Genomic DNA, 19,953 nt, shown 5'->3' with positions numbered 1-19,953 from the left:
CATATTCATTCTAAGTATTATTTGACTTTAATAAACACTATGACAGTCACTTGACTTGTATTTGAATTATGATTAATAATCAAAACAGTTTAGAAGCCAATGTATTTCCTGGCACACCTAAAAATGTGATGGCAAACTTAATTTGGCATAACTGTGCCCATTGGCACACCTAAAATAAACTTAGTTTCGAAACCTGCACAGTATACTGACTCCAAGCCTAACCGTCCTTATTTTGTCCCTTAATGCCGAACACCAGACAGGGTAACAACGAGTACAATCTTATACAGTCTTTTGGTATGACGTGGCCGGGAATCAAAACTCCGACTTTCAGCTCTCCAGGTGAACGCTCTACCACTAGAACACAGAGGCGGTGTTCAGTCAGGCTAACAAAGTAAATAGAAACACTAGAGAATTACATGATTCAGGTATCCGATTGGCAAAGAGTGAGTGAGTTGGGTTTAACGCCGCTTTTAACAGTATTCCAGTTATATCAAGGCGTGTCAGCTTAATGTGGGAGGAAAGCCCGAAGTGATGCAGGGCTCAGACGTTTACCACTTCGGTGAAACCCACGAGCACTGGTATGGTGCTGACAAACCTAGAAACATAATCGGGGCGAACAGGGATTCGAACCCACAATTATAGGTTTCTGGCGTGCCCAAGGGACGCAACTCTGCACAGCGAATCGCTGTGCCTTAGACGACTGGGCCACCCGTGGCACCTGATTGGCAAAGAAGACTGCAATACTGACAGGGCTACATAGAGCATTAGTTAACTGAAGTTTGAAGCAGGTGAAGCGCTAAGTGTAGGCCAGGATCGGGACTTGGCTGACTTTTGGTGCGAAGGAAAGACATCGGGTAGTGTGTCTTGCTTTGTTACACAACTGGTCAGTGAAACATATAGCAGTAAATGCTGCAAGTCCAGCTTCCTCTGATGTTTCAGAAGGGATTTTTCAGTGGTGCCTCAACAAATCAGAAGATCCCCCAGTCAAGACAATCTGATTTCAGATCTATATGTAGTAAAATGGGTCTTACCTTGCAAAGCGCATCAAATTATTTGAGCACCCTGATTAAAAACACAGAAATATTTGGAAAAATGTCTGTCAACAACAGTTAACAATACAAATGCTTTGCAAATTCTGCCATCAACCATCTGCGATGAAACATAATGTGAAACAGCTGGAGCCAAAAGCATAACAGTGAATGGTGCTGGGTCATTCACCAAAGTTGGGACAACCTACCCAAGTGTTTACAGAGAAATGGTACTGCTACAGATTATAATCACCGCCAACACATCCAAAATTAAAAGATATGTGCAAAATGTGAATGAAATTCTCCAAATATTTATTAAATTATAAAACCATGAAATTTGTAACATTTTTGGTTCTGCTAGTTACTATATATTTGATCTTGTCCTTATTTAGCATGTTAATAATGAAAAGCGACAAAAACTATTTCGGTAATCATAAGACATCTCCACTGTACATTGTCCATTGTACAGTTCCGACATGATCTTAGCATGTGTTTATGAATCACTATCAAATAGTGATAACACCAGGTGACCAAGAAAAGATGGAATGACAAAAGAATGCTCTTGTAAACTTCTGATTAGTCACAACATCGTACATGTTGTACAAGGAAGCACTAAAGAACTTTGATGTCTTAGGGTTATATGATAAATATCAAATTTTAAAGTTACAAAATCTTGAAAAAAACTGCTGTCATAATAGCGACAGTAAATCGACGGCTCTATGTCTTATCAATGCTTATCAAATGATGCATGAAATAATTTCCAAGTGTGACATCAGAGGTCCGATTCAATTCTCAAACGAAAACAATAGAGCTCCAAACAGCAAAGCTGACAACATAAGCACTGCACAGAGTAAACTGGCTTCAGTCATTTTTGTATTCAGAGGCAAACTGAAGAGAAATCCTGAGTATTTTTTTAATGGATGAGTTACAAAATACTAATAGCCAGCTTTATTACATTAGAAGCCAGCATTTATCAAAGCCAAGATTAAAATATAAATATGCCTAGCTAGAATTCCTTGCAGAGGCCTAGTCCCTCTGTCACATTGTCACTTCTTACACAGTCCATTCGTGTGTTTTTCATCTGTTTTATTTTGGATGTGTCTACACATTTAGATAAACATAACTTTCATTGAGAAAATATCCTAAAATATGAAAAGCTATTTTGCGTATTTATCCTCCATGTGCTGTCATTGAAGCCCAACAGAGCGATATGGTCACTTTAATGTGCAAAGCTATACTGTCATGCACCTCAATATCGGAGTTGTAATAGTATATATATTTCATTTAGCAAACCAATATGCAAAGCGCACTAAAAAGCATGCATCGGGCCCGTCTGATCTTATTTGAGAATATATGCATTTGAGAGAAAAGTCTGGTCATGTGATAAGATGCAGTGTGGTCACTAGAGCAGAACATTTTGTCCCGTAATAAGACAAGCAGAGCTGTGTAAGCTCAGGGGTTATCAACTACTGCATACTAACACAAAGCTTAAGGATGGTCAAAGTCTTGTCCCTTAAAGCATGGCATGTCTTTTGCTGATGATAAATTGAATTCATCACATTCAGGCAATTTGCAGATTTTATCAAGTTCATTATCTAATTATTATTGGTCAATCAGGGGTGGTATCAGATCATAATTACCACCCCTGATTGAAACAGCTGATATGATGGCTGTATCAATTTATATGTATGGAGAAGTACTTTGTTCTCAGTCATAGGCGGTAGGTATTATTAAATAATTGTATACAATTCTAGATCACAAATGCAGAGTTGCTGTTACTACAATATTAAAGTATTTGTGACAATTCAATTTTGGTCAGAAAACATGATAGAAAATGTGTATTTCAAGTTTTATGGACAACAAGAGTGATTGACATGATTGAGATATGGAGCTTTTGTGTAGTTGAAAGTGACATCATATCTTTTGCAGTGTGATGTCATAATAATATTGTAGGTATTGAACTGACACTAGTGAGGCTTACTTCATTTTCTTTTGTGTTGCCTCCTCCATGATGGATTATAAAGTTGGTGTGCTACACACTTTCAATGTATCATATATCCAAGTAAAGTATAATCATGATAATGATGCGAAAAGAAAATGTTTGATCACTGATGTCGCCATAATTTTTATAAAAGTTTTCATTTGCTGTTTCTATAATTCAGAAAGAAAACTACTCAAAACACCGGATTGAACCCATATGCTGTTTCATTCAATATCTTTGATAACACCAATGAGTTAGAGTTTAGAATGACATAAACCTAAAGCGCTCGGTTCCAAACCGAAATAAAAGGTATCTAATCTATGTGACAAGAAGTCTCACTACTAACAGCATGTGTGTGTCATCACATCTTTGTGTGTACAGTAATCGACTGTTGTATACTGCCATTGCCCTGCAAAGTAAAGTATGTCCATCATGTCCATGAAACATGCTTATCTGTTCGTAATGTCTTATGTAAACCTGCTGATTCTGTCTTTGCCTCAGACATACACAAAGATTAAACAAACTATAGGGAGACTGCCTCGAATTAAAAAACAGTAGGTTTATCTCCAAATTAACAGTGTTAACCTCCACTGGTCTGAGAGCATATAACATGTATGATGTTAATCTCCTACATCACAGACAATCAGCACAGGTAAAACAATGCCATATGTGTATAATTCATGCCAGCAGTTTATATTTTCACCATATATTTCTAGAATATACCTCTAACACGTTCAAGGTAAGTAATATTTGTGAGAATTCCATCAACATGATAAAACGATAAACCATATCAACATTCCATATCTCCAGCTATTCTAGGTTTCAGAAACGTTTGCACAATTTAGAAAAAAGGTTAATATAATTAACAGTGCAAGTCTAGTGGTAACTAAAGACAACGACATAAACATTTGTTCCACTGCAACAATTATCAGCTTTAGGACAATCCATGGCAGAAGTGTGCAATGACCTGGAAGAGTAGCTTGATCAGTTGTGTTGTAAAATATCATAGTGAGTGCTGTGTTAATTTTCTAACCATTATATCGATTACACATGTACCTGTTCGTCAGATGTTTCTGACCATACTTTATCGTCTCCAAATTTTTCATTTTCAAATTTTTCCCAAGTGCATCTTTGACGGAGTTTGCTCTCATCTTCCATGATTTCAGATTCTGTTCGACGGTGTTTGGGAGTACTTGATGAGATATATTATCTTTGAGATACATATTGAATTTAAATACGCATCACAGAAATAATTTTAAATTCTTCATTTCAAAAAAGAAATCAGGGTATTATGCATCTAATCAGCTATAAATTAATCACTGTGATTAATCATTAGCCATCGTTTACGGGCATTGTTTTTTATTATAATAAATACTCCCTAAATCCGGAATGATATTCCAGCCATCAAAACCGTTTTCGGTTCGTTTATGGGATCCATGATCCAATCAATGGCGAGAATTCCGAAACCGGAATGAACATATTTACCAATACAGTACAGAACAAGCTCCTCGCAGTGATAGCCCATTCGCGGAGCTCTCTATACTAAAAGCGGGTGGGTAAACTGGTTCCACTGTGTTTACGCGCCGCAAGCTTAGCTCTTTTGACCTACTAGTTTAGGTATAAAGGAGCCCAGTCAATCTGGAGGGTAATGAAGGTGTCACGCACTGTGAAGGAGCTTGCAGTGAATACTCAAGATAGGGTAACTCACAGTAGCGTTATACTTGTCACTCTTCAATTTTTGGTCGTCCGACTTTTTCATGCGTTCAGAGGCAAAAGAAAGTTGTAAGTGTGTATCTGTAGAAACCTTAAATCTGTATATGAACCTCTCTTACATTTTAGCAGCAAAATGAGGCCCTATTACTTCTCTCCACGAAAAGACGATATGATAACGGTCACTTTAGTTTTTGGCTTCTGGAAATGTCAATTATTTTAGTTACCGAAAACTTTGAAATATTCTTTTGAACATTATGATCGATATGTTCATATGAGTGACAACTAGCCTGTTATGCATTCTTACACTTGCAAGATGCGGACGTCCGGGAAGTTAGTTATCGTAAAAGAATTTTTAAGTGAAAGAAATAGGCTATATGAGCACACCGACAACACTCTCACGTGGTAATTTGCTCCTAGCATAAACATTTGATCATAAATGCATATCTGACACATATATGGTATCTGAACTTTTTGTGAAATGATACAATGGGAAATATGGTGAATGTGTTGTTCTTTTCAACTTGTATTGAAAGCCTATTTGACTCGGAAAAGTATACAAGATATGTAGTCATACATACATTATATATATATATATACATACTGTAAATCGTGAAATTAATACGTCTCTAAAAGAATGTGAACGCTGGCCCCTTGCGACTCAATATGAATGCGACACCCCCCTCATCTCAAGCATCAGTGGATATGTTATCTAAAGAAAATGTCTTCTGTCAGGTTTATAGGAGAATCCTCACCTTAATCCAACCTTACATTAACCCAATCACACACCAAATAGGCCCCCGCTTATTAGCACTGAGTAGTGTACTTCCACTAAAACAATGCATGCGCGCTGGCTCGTGTAGGCCTTTGACGCAGTGGCAAAGAACAAAGACACTGTGTTGTGTGGGTGCATGGCGGTGATCAGTGATGACATAAGTGAGTAGAACTCATGTTGTGACCCCAGCAGTGACAATCCACAGGATGTGATTTGTGTTTGAATGACATTGTTTATATACTTGTTACAAGTGCTGCTCAATAAACAGTGATGTGGAAAACATAGTTGTTTGTTTTCAGCGTATGTCCAAGTTGGTATTTCTGCTATCCAAAATGTCTTATTGTTGATATAAATGCGATGTTTAATAATGCAAGCCAAGACCACTCACATTTTTCACATTTAATTCACGCCCATGTTAATTTCAAGATTTACAGTATATATGCATAAGCCATACATACATACATACATACATACATACATACATACATACATACATACATACATACATACATAAACAAAAAAAACCAGAGCAGAATAATATCATGTACCGTATTCCACGTAATAAGTGCCCCGCTCTAATAAGCACCCACGCGAGATTTGCTAATATATTGGCTAGTTAACAATCCCAAATAGCACCCCTTCCGACCCCAATTCGCATATAATACGCACTTGTGTGTTATATGCACCCTTTATTATTGGTAATTAAATTTTGGAAAAATATATTTTTTGAATATAAACATTTCAGGCTGTCAGTATAAACCATGCAATTTATCTTTCAACTCTGTATTTTTTTCACCAAAATAATATTCTAATAAGAGCCCCCTATTTCTAGTTTTGAGAGCACCCTGGGCACTTATTACGTAGAATACGGTAATTATTTTGTTATAGGGTGACATTCATTCTACCAAGTCACCAACCCTGATCAACTGATTAAGAATAAAGAATTAGCAGAAGTAGTGAAATTATTGTGATAATGCTGATCACGAATGAGTTTCAAATTTAATTTTCAGGAACGATGCATTACATCCTCTTGTGCACATATCAGGATAAATCCAAAAAATCCAAAACACTTGACGTTTTTTAAATGGAAAGTCTCCCCAATGAAGTTCTTGCCCAAATATTAGTTCAAGTGTCTGGCGCTGATTTAATCAGAAGCTGTATCCTGGTGTGTCATAAATGGAGAGATGTCATCAACAGCACTCATCTGTGGCAAATCAAGTGTGAGAAGACAAGAAAATTCCTGCCAAACATCACTCCTCCACCACACGATGGCAACTACATGAAACTTTATTTCTTCAATCCATATGGGAGAAATTTGTTGAAAAACTCATGTGCCAAAGGTATGACAAGTTGTTTAATACAGGACGGTGTGACGACTTGGGTTTTTGTAAGTTGGTGACTGATCAGGCAGATAGTTAGATTCTGTAATCATCATATGGTAACTAGTAATGACAAATGGAATTACAGTTCAGTGTTGGATGTGTTTCCTTCTATGTGTGAAACCTTCAGGTGTTTTATTCATGAAAATATCTTGATTAAGTCAGCATTCCTATTTACTGGTAATTACCAGGTTTTTACAATAAAATTAGGCTTGGACCGGTAATTCATGTGACTGCCAGTCCCTGTGGACTGGCAAATAAAGTACCTTATAAATCTTTGTTGTTGAACAAAACATCGGTGATATTCATATAAGTACATTTTTCTAACAAAGTCAGCTTGTCTGTTACCATCAGGGTTTCCCCATGTCTATTTCTAGATAAATATCCATGTGTAGCGACATTGTCTCGAAAAATATATAAAAAGAACAGAAAATTGTGACTGAAGTTTTGTGAATGACATATAGATCTAACTAAGTTACTTCAGAGATGACATCTGTGCACTGAACATGAAGTTGAAAGAATGAAAACCAAATAATTTCCGTACGTTTTTTTATTTGTTGAAAGTTGGGACTGGAAAAAATTAGGGAAGACTGGTCATTTTTAGAGATGCCAATCCACAAAGCAGTTTCAAAAGCCAGCGGGAACACTGTAAGTTAGGGATTTAACAACATCTGCTTGGGGGCTGATAATTGGCCCCAAGTCCGACGCAAATATCAGGACAAATTCTCAAATTGGAATTACAAATGTTTCAATTTATGTTAGCAATAACTAATGGTATGGCTTTGTAGAAATTTAGTTATGTTTTGATTTTCATATTTACCCGGTACAGTTTCTTTAAAACCTTGGGTTGATGTAGTATTTTGTGTTGGGGAAATCTGTGTGAAAAAATAATGTAAGGAAAGAAACATGGAGTTAGAAGTGTCAGAGACAAGTCAATGAGTTACATTCTCTCCATGAGGGTCCACTTGGTATGGTTTTGCGTAAATATTCTGACCTGGATATAAGAAAGGTAAGGGTTCCAAGTTATAAATTTCCTTCAGCTTTTATTCAATTTCTGATCATCATGGAAGGGTTTGTGGCTGGGCCAGAGATGTTCTGTTAACTAATCATACATGTACAAAAACATTCACCATGTTCACACATTTGTCCATTTATTGCAGATACTCAAATAGTTTTTCATGTCCTCTCCCCTGGTTAATAACTGGTTAATTTCTCCCTTAATTTCAACCGTTTGATAAATGGTTACAAGTTGATATGCCTGGTCTCATTTAGATTTATTTTACCCAGCTGGTTGCATTAAATGGAGGATAAAGGAGGATGGTGGCAATGGATTCGGCGTGGAGGATGTTCCTGTTGATGTGAAACCACTTTCAGATTTTGTGCCCATGGAAGGTGAGTTCAGTAGTAACTTCTACACATTCTACACTGAGCAATAGGACTGCCCAGTATTACCGGTATACTGCAATACGTTTTTCAAACGAGACATATTGCCATATTTTTTGTGTTCCTGTTTATTGGGTAAAACAAAATAAGACACGTTTTGTTATTATTTGTACTGTTTAACCTAACATCTATACATAAATTAGTTCACAAATGATATGTCCCTTCGATATTGATTGATAAAATGGCGGAAGTGATTTTGTTCCCACACATTGTTATCTCCTCTGTGTTTATGGCTACAAAATGGTGGTGACTGACCATGCTGAGTAATGTCTACTCTAGTATGTCCAAGTTGGACCTGCATGGGCAGTTTGGCCATTACACAGCCATTTGTGTTCAAAATGAGATGCAATTGGGTATTCATGTAGTTATTTGTGGCCCACAGTACATTTGACCATGCTCGTAATTTCTCTCTTTGTACTGCAAACATCCTCACCTGCGAAACCCCTGGACCAGCTATTTCTCACCCGTGATGTAGCCCCACTTTGTTGAGCTGATTTTCAATATGGGTGCCACAGCAGCTATATTGAGAAAATCTGTTTTTGGTCATAACTTTTTATACAAAATATAAAGAAATTTAGTGTTTGTTTTGTTAGGTGTGGGATTCTGTGCATATGTTCTGGGGTTTGTTTTCCGATATTGTTTTACCTTGTTTTGAGCATGCTCCTCAGTTATGTCAAAAGGCATATTGGTTTTGTAAACTTGTTGTGCATTGTAATTGCTAGACTGATGCATGTTTCTCCTTGTGATGCCATTATGTTTTGTTCAAATAATTTGATTCTAGTGTCAGTGTTTAGTCCTCATTGTTTGACATTTTAGACTGTGGAACCCATGCTTGCTGTAAAACGCGACTATGCTTGTCATAAAAGGCGACTAATGGGATCAGGTGGTCAGACTCGCTGACTTGGTTGATGCATGTCATTGATCCCAATTGTGTGGATCATTGCTCATGATATCAATCACTGGATTGTCTGGTCCAGACACGATTATTTACAGACCGCCGTCATATAACTGTAATATTGCTGAGTGCGGCGTTAAACAATATACCAAACAAAAAAAACATATCCAGGTGAAACCCAGTGCCTTGGCGCTATGTTTTGTTTCATATTTGACAATTTGGAATGATTTTATTTACATGTGACATCCTCTACTGTTAATAGTATCACACTACACTTTGCTCTGTAACTCCTGTTCCAGAGCCTGGTGTGAAGGTGTGGACCACTTCATACTACTGGTGTGTCAAGTCTCAGGAGGTTGATCTGAAAGCTGAGGGTGTGGAGGAGTGGGTCATGGATCATGTCAAGCCACATATACAGGTGTCTGACTGGTAAGTGATGACAGCTGAGGGTGTGGAGGAGTGGGTCATGGATCATGTCAAGCCACATATACAGGTGTCCGACTGGTAAGTGATGATAGTTGAGGGTGTGGAGGAGTGGGTCATGGATCATGTCAAGCCACATATACAGGTGTCCGACTGGTAAGTGATGATAGTTGAGGGTGTGGAGGAGTGGGTCATGGATCATGTCAAGCCACATATACAGGTGTCTGACTGGTAAGTGATGATAGTTGAGGGTGTGGAGGAGTGGGTCATGGATCATGTCAAGCCACATATACAGGTGTCTGACTGGTAAGTGATGATAGTTGAGGGTGTGGAGGAGTGGGTCATGGATCATGTCAAGCCACATATACAGGTGTCTGACTGGTAAGTGATGATAGTTGAGGGTGTGGAGGAGTGGGTCATGGATCATGTCAAGCCACATATACAGGTGTCCGACTGGTAAGTGATGATAGTTGAGGGTGTGGAGGAGTGGGTCATGGATCATGTCAAGCCACATATACAGGTGTCCGACTGGTAAGTGATGATAGTTGAGGGTGTGGAGGAGTGGGTCATGGATCATGTCAAGCCACATATACAGGTGTCCGACTGGTAAGTGATGATAGTTGAGGGTGTGGAGGAGTGGGTCATGGATCATGTCAAGCCACATATACAGGTGTCTGACTGGTAAGTGATGACAGGTGAGGGTGATACAATAGAATAGAATATAATGTTTAACATGAAATAAATTGGTACAGACTTGCTGACTCGTCTTAAGTTCTATATCTGCCTGTGTTTCAGGTATGCGGCTCGTCATGATAGCGGGTGTGCCTATGAAATGACCGTCCGGTTATTGGATTGGATGGGACACCAGATTGACAGCCATGTGTTCCTCAAACAGTTTCGACAGGGGGAGGGAGGGGACTGGCATCAGGTGAGTTACCCATGTACTCTACAGCCATGTGTCCCTGTGCTCATGGGTAGTGGAATAGTGTAGGTATATCAACTACATTGTATTTGAAGTGCCTTTTGCAGGCAAACCGGGACTTTTTTGGTTCAAAATTAGGATTCCATTTTTTCTTCAATAAGATGTTTTCAGAGTTATTATACCAGTCCATTTAATGCAATAATTTAGAACTAAATATGAAAGTAAGTTTGTATTCATTGGTCCTGTTATGGAATACAAATAGCCTTGACAAAAATAGATCATATAATTGTATGAGTGGTATGGAACTGTGATAGAAGTGTAAGAATCCACATCAAAATGTTGCTGCAACTGTAATAAATAAGTTTATTATCAATACAGTTTTGTTATTAGTTACATATTGAGCATCTAAATGCCTCAAAGATTTGTAGTTCCTATTTGGGAATATTTCTGACATTTTCCAAATATTAACAAATATTTGAAAACACCATTTTAGATTCCTGTATGTTTATTCTTGTGTTCTAGGCTTCCAACACTTTCAAGAACTACTCATGTGATAACCTCTGTGTATGCTCGTTCTTTTGTTCTAGGCTTCACACACTTTCAAGAACCACTCGTGTGATATCCTCTGTATGCTTGTTCTTGTGTTCTAGGCGTCCCACACTTTCAAGGACTACTTGCCTGGCGTGCGCTATGTTGACTTCCGTCATGGAGGCAAGGACATGGAGTTCCTGCCAGGACATTACGGAGTCAAATTCACCCTGTCGTCCGTCCGATTGAAGTTCACACAAAGCCACACGACAAGCCTTCCAGATAACCAAAGAAGATCTAAACTCTCTGAGGATCAATGATGGCCAATTTTCCCCAATGTTTCTAGTGTTTACATAGCAACCTGAGGTTCATGACTTAACTTCAGTTGCACACTAGAATAACTGTATTGCACTTATCAAATTTCTCTTAAGTCCAACTGTATCGTGACCTTGAGTGGTTGAATTGAATTGTGTTTGAAACTTTGAATAGGTTGGTCATTGAAGGTTGGAATATGGTATTCAGAACCTTGTGAATTGGACATCAGTGCCGTAGGGAATCAGATGGTCACGTTGGAAAGCCTGAATAAAACTATTCTGTTTCACTGTTGCTCAGGGATATACTGTAAATCTTGAAATTAACGCGAGCATGAAATTAATGCGAAAAATGTGAGTGGTCTATGTTCAAATTAATTAAGCTTTGCATTCATGTCTTCAAAATGACTATCACCAATAAGACTGCACACTTTGGATAGCTGAAATACCAACTTGAAAACAAACACAAACATGGTTTATTGAGCAGCAGTTGTAACAAGCATATAACGTCATTTAAAAAATAGGAATTACACAATAGGCATCCGGTGAGTTCTACCCACTCAAGTCAAATTTGGCATCATTGAACACTCCAACAGTCCAGAGAGACGCTACCCATGCAACCCTTCGTCAAAGACCGACATGACCCAACGCGCACTTGCTTCATCACACTCCTCAGATCTACAGCCTTTGTCTGGTAATCTGCCTTCAAGTTTGTTGACACCTCCGCATACCAGTCAGTGAACTGTTGTTGGTTTGATTATTTTATTGCCTTTGAACTTCCTTAATGCCAGTCAACAGAATAAACATGTAAACTGTGTGTTGTTTTCAGGAAAACACTTGTTTATTGTTTTTATGGAAGTGCTCTACTCAGCACCAATAAGCAGTGCCATTTGCTGTTGGATTGGATTAAGGTAAGGATATGTATCATTCCACTGGGGGTGGGGGGAGTCGCATTGATATTGAGTCACATTATTTGCTAGGGGTCAGCAGTCGTATTAATTTGGAGACACATTAATTTCAAGATTTATCCCCAATTTCTGAAAGAGAACAGTTGCTCGACCGTTGATCAACATTCCTTGGAAGCTGTTTGCCCTGTGGGGATTCTATATCAGGTTATATGTACCCAGCAAACTACGCTGGTCGTAAGAGAGAGGCAACCAGATGGATAGAGTGGTCCTGCTCGGTGACTTGGTTGACTGTGTGTCATCGTACCCTGATGGCTTGGAAGCTGTTTGCCCTGTGGGGATTCTATATCAGGTTATATGTACCCAGCAAACTACGCTGGTCGTGTAGAGAGGCAACCAGATGGATGGAGTGGTCCTGCTCGGTGACTTGGTTGACTGTGTGTCATCGTACCCTGATGGCTTGGATTGCTGTTCACATTATTTACAGACCACCGTCATCTAGCTGGAATGTTGTGAGTGTGGCATACAACAACCGACTAAACATTCAATCAGTCAATCAATCCTATTGTTCACCGTCTCATCTCACGGTTTGTGTAGATTTGTGTGTGTCATTGGGCTCACCCCCTTCTCTGTCCAAGGTGATGCTTGTCGGACATTCCTCCCTCTCCAGTCCACACAAGACAGTGATGTGACTTAACCAGAGATATGTTTTGGTGTAAATAGTCATGACACCCTCTGTAAAGCTTGACACCATCTTGCCCTCCAGTACATTTCTATCACCCCATTTTGAAAAACGTGGGGATGGAGATATTAGCGATCAGCATGTCCATCTGTCCAGAGCAAAACTCCAAAACCGTTAAATATTTCTTGTTGAAACTTGCAACATAGATCAGTCTCGTAGTGAACTGGTGCTTTTTGATGATTTGAGATTTATTCATTTGGTTTTCATGGCGACAAGGTGGACTTAAACTGAAAATGAGGAAAGTGCTCGATTTCGTAGCAGAACGCCAAAACTGTTGACTATTTCTAGATGAAACTTACCATACTGATCAGTCTAGTGGTGAACTGGTGCCTTTTGATGATTTAGGAGTTTGAAAAATACTGAACAGCATTATTTTTCCTTCACTGAACTGAAGGAATCCAATGGCAATAAATGAAAAATGGGGTTTAAGTAGCCAAACTCCATTTCTGAGACCGGGGCATGTCATCTCCTGACGACTCTTGTTAGCATGAGGCAAACTTGGGTCTCTTTTCTGCTGACCACACATCAATTTCTGGCGGACATAGCCTTTGATCCAACTGCTGCCTCAAACCTTATGCCTCAAAGTGAGATTGACCGATCAGAGAGCAGATCTACTGACCCCACATGAGCCCATATACACTAAAAGTTTATTACCAACCACAAGTGAACAGACCTCTTCCATGGACTGGTGGATAGAGTGTCCGGCCAAAAAGCGGAAGGTTGTAGGTTCAATCCCTGGTTTCGTCATACCAAAAAATATTAAAGATGGTTCTTGTTCTTACCCTGCTTGGCATCAAGGGATTAAAAGAAGGACTGGTCAGCTCGGAGTATGTCTGAATGGGGTATTCCATGTTAAACTGAGGTATTCTATCTCTGTGAGCGAGCATAAGTTTATTTTCACCCATGTCGGACTTATCTGGACATCAAAAACCTTGAAAATAAATTGTATGTAGAGAAAAACACAAGAAATGTCCCTGACCCATATCAGAATACATACATTGTACAGATATCAATACCTAGTTATATATATTCATTAAAATGCTTATATTCATGACTGAATCAATATATGAAACTGATTAGTTTTAACAATCACCTGGAGGCTGCTAAGCCAGAGATCCGCACCCAAGGGATTCAGTAAGTAACGATTGTCTACCGAAGTATGACGTCAATCAGTTTAAACTGTGCTAACATTGAACAACCAAAGGTAAAGGAGTTGACCAGAGTCGCCCCGTATCTTGAAATTGGAACGCGAGGACTGGCATTCCGGTACGCAGTTGAGTGAGAGGGAAGGGATTCAAGGAGAGTTCCCCGTGGGAAATCCGGGTTAGAATAGGTCCCCAGCAACCTAAGAGGACTGGACTCGTGACTTGGTGTGATGCCATCATATCCAAATTGTTATCGCCAAAAATAAATTTTTCCCCGAATAATTATGCTCATTGTCAGAAGAAAAAAATTGTCAGTCACAACAATTTCAAGGTTTTAATTAGGCAATATCTCGCCCCCACCCCCCCCCCCCCCCCCCCCACCCGAACATCAAATGATCGGTTCCCAAGGAGTCGCGTCCCATGAACACGCAAGAAACCTATGGGTTCGAATCCCGGTTCTCCCGGATTATGTTTCTCCGACTGTTCGTTCGTGGGTGAACGTCTTGAGACCTGCATCACTTTAAGCTTTCATTCCACATTAGTTGACACAAATCCAACTCGATCACTCACCTTTCAGCATGACAAAGCTGGGTCGCATGCAACAAGTAGGGCAGCTGCATTTCTTATGGAACTGAAACGAATAAGTTCTACCGTGGCTCGCTGAATCGCAAGGTTTGAAACCGATAGATCACCTATGGGGGGTGAGGTGAATCGCCGTGTACGAGAGCGTGACACTGAACTGCAGACACTGCAAGTTTGTTTACGCCGCACTCGGCTATATGGCGGCGGTAGACACTGCAACTGATTGCACATGCACCCCGAGACAAGAGGGCTGACATTGCCATGGCAGATCACGCCAATAGTGAACACGAGATATCGAATGCTAAGAGGTGGAATCTTATTGGTCGATAGGAGGGACTGCGATCGAGCCCAGAACTTCCAGCCTTCTTCGAGAAGATGCTTTACCAGGACTTCGAAAAACTAATTATTAACCATCTCAGTTCTTAATGCATCTTAATTTCTTTCCTATAACTGCTTCTAAAGAAGCCGCTGCGCGTCCTGATGCACTCATACAAATTAAATCTATTCAATCATTGTAATTCATTTTTTCTTCATTTTTACGAAAGGTTTAATAAAAGAAAACAATATTTTGTTCCTTTTAAATTTCTTCAAAAGTTTAATATTTTGTAAAAAGGGTATGGTCATAATCCATTGCATTATATCTCCAGTCTACAATAAAAATATTAAAAATGTTGCGGGATATCGGTGACTATCACGGTTGTATTTAGACAGGGCAGGATCGATGTTCAGTTGTCACCTGGATTTTGACAAAATAGCCCAGTAAATACGCGCACGTAAAAGTAATTGTATCGTCCTCACGTTTAAGTTGCTATATAAAGAATCACGGGAATCTAAAGCATGAATTTAGTTGTTAATCTGGCAACAGATTTCTATGCTTGCGACCGACACTGAGACTAGCTTTGTTCCGTGGCTCCACTGAAGGAAAGATACCTCATTTCGGTTATTGTAACTAAGACCCCGACAAGCCCTGTTGTGAACTTTATTAATGCACTATTGTGTTCCCCATAAAATATCACATAGGCTGTACAAGTTAATTAAGCTATAATCCTACTTTCTGAATACACACTAAGCCAATCCACCAACACCACAAGACTTGATCACGTAACCAAACGGCAAAAATCTTGCACAGTTCACTGTAACGGATGTGACGTCAGACTGTTCTATGACGTCACCCTTCTGTTCCCGTAGCGCTCACTTCAGTGATGACACAAGTACCTGAAGGGCGCGGACGTGGCGTGTCTTCCATAGTGATCACACTCAACTGCAGAGGTAGGTAAGCCATGAAACGATTACTAGACAACGCCGTCAAACCCAACTTCCCCACCTTGTCCCTTGGTACCATAGGACGGTGTACATAATATAGTCGACCCGTGAAGATCCGGGGTAGCATAGGTCTTCAGCAACCCATGCTAGCCGTAAAAGGAGACTATGCTTGTGAGAGGCGACATACGGGATCGGGTTGTCAGGCTCGCTGACTTGGTTGATGCATGTCATCGTATCCCAATTTCGTGGATTGATGCTCATGATGTAAATTACTGGATAGTCTGGTCCAGACTCGATTATTTACAGACCGCCGTCATATAGCTGGAATATTGCTGAGTGAACAAACAAACATAATATAGTCGTATCTGACGTTGGGTTTACAAAGCACATTTATTATACCAGTTAACGATGTACTGTAGAACATATTGAATCGGCAGTAGTCCTGTTCTTATAGTATAACTCTTTACAATTACATCCCTCAACAAAACCACTGTTTATTGTGGGGGAATTGCACAAAGGGATAGGACTACATACATAACATTCTTGATAATGTGGGAAACCACATGCACTTTCATGGGCATTGCATTTCATTGTTGTCGGGCGGTGGGGTAGCCCAGTGGTTACAGCGTCCGCTTGTCATGCCTAAGGCCCGGGTTACACTCTCCACATGGATACATTGTGTGAAGCTCATTTCTGGTGTCCCCAGCCGTGATATTGCTGGAATATTGCTAAAAGCGGCGTTAAACCAAAGTCACCCACTCATCGTTGTCAACTGCATCATATAAGTTACAAACAAATAAACATAATTGTGTTTATATGTTTTGTATATAAACCCGCTTATATGCCTTTGTCTGAAAGATCAACAAACCTAAATGAAGTTAGTTGGATACAGTGAGTTTTGTTTTAACTTGGAAAACTAGCGAAAAAGCTCTCCACGCAGATAATCAGCTACTCCACATCAAAGGAAATCACGTGGAGTATTCAGATCCCTTCTGCTGGTGACCTGGTGTCTTCTATCTCAGTCTCGTTATATACACCCGTCCTACTGGATACCGGGTATCACCTATCACTGTCTCGTTATATACCCGCGTCCTACTGGATACCGGGTATCACCTATCACTGTCTCGTTATATACACGCGTCCTACTGGATACCAGGTATCACCTATCACTGTCTCGTTATATACACCCGTCCTACTGGATACCGGGTATCACCTATCACTGTCACTGATTCCGGGTTGTGAACGTTTCCGTCAGCCTATTTGTGAATTAGTCTAGTTAAAACATCTTTGATATCATGCATGTCAAACAAGTTTTAACTAGACTAATTCACAAATATCTTTGATATCACGCATGTCAAACAACGTAAAAGGCGACTAACGGGATCGGGTGGTCAGTCTCGCTGACTTGGTTGATACATGTCATCGATCCCAATTGCGTGGATCGATGCTCATGATGTCGATCACTGGATTGTCTGGTCCAGACTCAATTATTTTACAGACCGCCGTCATATAGCTGGAATATTGCTGAGTGCGGCGTTAAACATCAAACAAACGAAAACAAAGCATGTCAAACAAGCTATTTATTCCGCCTGTTAGATGCGTTCATGTAAAACAATGATTTCGGGTTTCAGAATCACAGTTGCCCACAGTGACCATGGGACGTATGTCCAGATGGGCTCAATCCGCTATACAGGTATTGTGTTCACAATTTCCTTGTAGTATTCACACAATATTTTTTTGATATGTGTAACTATAGAAGCACGTGTTATACTGCTCAAACACAACGTGTTATACTGTTCAAACACAACGATTATTACACAGCAATCAATTATTGACGGTGTCCACTTCACCACCAGGTGTTGAGAGCGTGTGTCGGGCGAGAATCAGCTCAGTGGCATCTCCAGAAGGATAATGCATCGAAGAAGAAGAGGATTTGTCGGCTGTGGCTGTTTAGAATAAGGGGGAAAGACAGAGGTAGCCCACGTCCTGTTACTTGCTCAACAGCAACGTCAGCAACAACAGCAAAAAAACCAACAGCTGCTTCAGGACATTATAGTGAGTTGATTACAGCGCTACTGACTAAAACAAATCCGCAGGGAATTCAGAATGAACGGCTTAGTTAATTGGCAATATAAATCCTGACCCCAAGCAGATGAACGTTGAGACCAAATGTCGAAAGAGTGAATGAGTTGTATTTCAGTTATATCACGGCGTGTTAGCTTGATGTGGGAGAAAAGCCTGAATTGATGCAGGCACGTTTACAAGCAGGGGTATGGTGTTGACAAAACCTAGAAACATAATCGGAGCGAACCGGGATTTGAACTTCATATCATAGGCCAAACGCCGAAAAAGAATATTTTTCTCGGTAACCACTGCCGTCTGTGTCCTGAGTACATGTACATTCATTTGAAGAGAAACTATGATCCCCGAGTTATATGTTATTAGCCCCCGAAACGAAGTGGTGCTGGGGATATTGGAACGGAGTTTGTTCGTCCGTCTTTCCGTCCGTCCGGTTCTCAAAGGGGACAAATTTTCCAAAAAACCAGAAAAGTCAGAGAAATCAAATTTTGACCACTGGTGTTACTGGTCGTAATCTCAAATGAGTTCGAAAATTGATGTACATTCAATTTTTACAAAGCTATGGTCCTTGCTCCGTGATTTTCAACTTGCACACTACTGAAATGAAGTTTCGAAAATTGGTCCCGTCAATTATTTGTTTACAGAGTTATGGCCCTTGATACATGTTATTTTACATTGAGCATATTGTGTGCAATGGGGACAAGCTTCCCCAGAAGCTTCTAAAGCTACATGAAAGAAAGTTTGCATGCTTATCTAAGAGATACATGTACTTTCTAAGAGATAAGACTGCTTTCAAAAATTGGCCCCGTCAATCAGTTGTTTACAGTGTTACGGCCTTCGATCCATGTTATTTGTGCAATGGGGGCAAGTTTTCTCAGAAACAACTAAAGTTAGCTTACCTAAGAGATACTTATCAAGACTGAGTTATTTTTGCCAGAGAAAGGGTCTTTTGTGTGTATTAATTTCACATTTAATCATTTTTTTCTGATGACAAAAAGCGTCCCAAGTGCCTATCTCTTCTTCAGGCCTTATGGGGCTCTTTTTTTTTATAGTTTATGTTCACTACCATATGAACCAACAAACTTCTAATGTGCCTCATTGCGGGGGATTCTTCCATGAATGCCATTATTACTCGATTCCGATTGGTCAATCAGAGGTTATCAAATCACAATTAACCCCTTCTGAAACTCCCGTTTTGACGACCGAATCACCAAGGAAGCTAATATTTATAGAATAGTACTCCTTTTTCAGTCGTTGTGGGTAGGCTATTGTAAATAATTATATGTACAATTATAGATTGAAAGTTCGAGATTTTATATGAAATTTATATGAAGTTATTATCGACCTACACGGGCACCCCCAAACCATGGGCACTTACCCGGACCCTCACCACCATCCCCACCCTCGCCTCTCCATCATCGTAATAATGATTAAACGATGTTCGACAGGCACAAATGTTACTGGTGCGCATAAAGAGGAGACTGTCCACGGAAATACGTCCATGGAGAAGAACAAGACACATTTGTGGGCAAAAACGCGCGAAAGGAAGACGTCGGCGCAGGACACAAACACGGTACCTCTACCAGTATTCGGGCCCCTGGAGAAATATCCACCAGTAATCATATCAGGAACTCGGCAAGTTGAGAAGGTCCCCTTATTCAGGTACAAGGAAAAGGCGTATCGAAAACAGCCAGCAACCAGGATGAAGAAAAGATCGCCACATCAGCCAGCAACCAGGTTTGTAATGGGAAAGGTGATCCAGGTTTCAGGAGACAGACAGACGCAGAAAAGGGCTTGGGGAAGTCCAGTTGATATGCGAGTAGCCAAACTAAAGAATAGAAA

The 19,953-nt window shown here is 39.9% G+C and overlaps 2 protein-coding genes across 2 annotated transcripts in view; one reads left to right on the top strand and one right to left on the bottom strand.

The window, feature by feature from the left end:
- Positions 1–4,181, bottom strand: part of LOC139442845 (protein farnesyltransferase subunit beta-like) — a 28,815-nt gene extending 24,634 nt beyond the window's left edge. Inside the window, exon 1 of the mRNA XM_071223746.1 lies at positions 4,066–4,181. Within this exon, the coding sequence (XP_071079847.1) occupies positions 4,066–4,167 (102 nt within the window). The 5' untranslated portion in view covers positions 4,168–4,181. The remainder of the gene's footprint in view (positions 1–4,065) is intronic.
- Positions 4,182–4,670: 489 nt separating this feature from the next.
- On the top strand, positions 4,671–12,194 carry LOC139442974 (F-box only protein 2-like). The gene is made up of 6 exons (XM_071223899.1): positions 4,671–4,791; positions 6,505–6,834; positions 8,161–8,265; positions 9,511–9,640; positions 10,430–10,562; positions 11,207–12,194. Exons 2-6 carry the CDS (start codon positions 6,579–6,581, stop codon positions 11,402–11,404), a joined length of 822 nt encoding a protein of 273 aa, XP_071080000.1. The 5' UTR covers positions 4,671–4,791; positions 6,505–6,578; the 3' UTR covers positions 11,405–12,194.
- Positions 12,195–19,953: the final 7,759 nt, after the last annotated feature.

This window comes from Haliotis cracherodii, unplaced genomic scaffold (genome assembly GCF_022045235.1).
Source record: "Haliotis cracherodii isolate W230 unplaced genomic scaffold, xgHalCrac1.p SCAF_5, whole genome shotgun sequence".
Lineage (NCBI taxonomy): Eukaryota > Metazoa > Mollusca > Gastropoda > Lepetellida > Haliotidae > Haliotis > Haliotis cracherodii.
Note: the sequence above shows the minus strand (reverse complement) of the source record. Positions and strands in the feature narration are given on the sequence as shown.

What these genes read in the sequence shown, in the direction of transcription:
- LOC139442974 (XM_071223899.1), top strand. Translation starts at nt 6,579, where the DNA reads ATGGAAAGTCTCCCCAATGAAGTTCTTGCCCAAATATTAGTTCAAGTG. An exon ending in CATATACAGGTGTCTGACTG is followed by an intron (nt 9,641 to 10,429) that starts GTAAGTGATGAC and finishes CCTGTGTTTCAG; the next exon opens with GTATGCGGCTCGTCATGATA. An exon ending in AGGGAGGGGACTGGCATCAG is followed by an intron (nt 10,563 to 11,206) that starts GTGAGTTACCCA and finishes CTTGTGTTCTAG; the next exon opens with GCGTCCCACACTTTCAAGGA.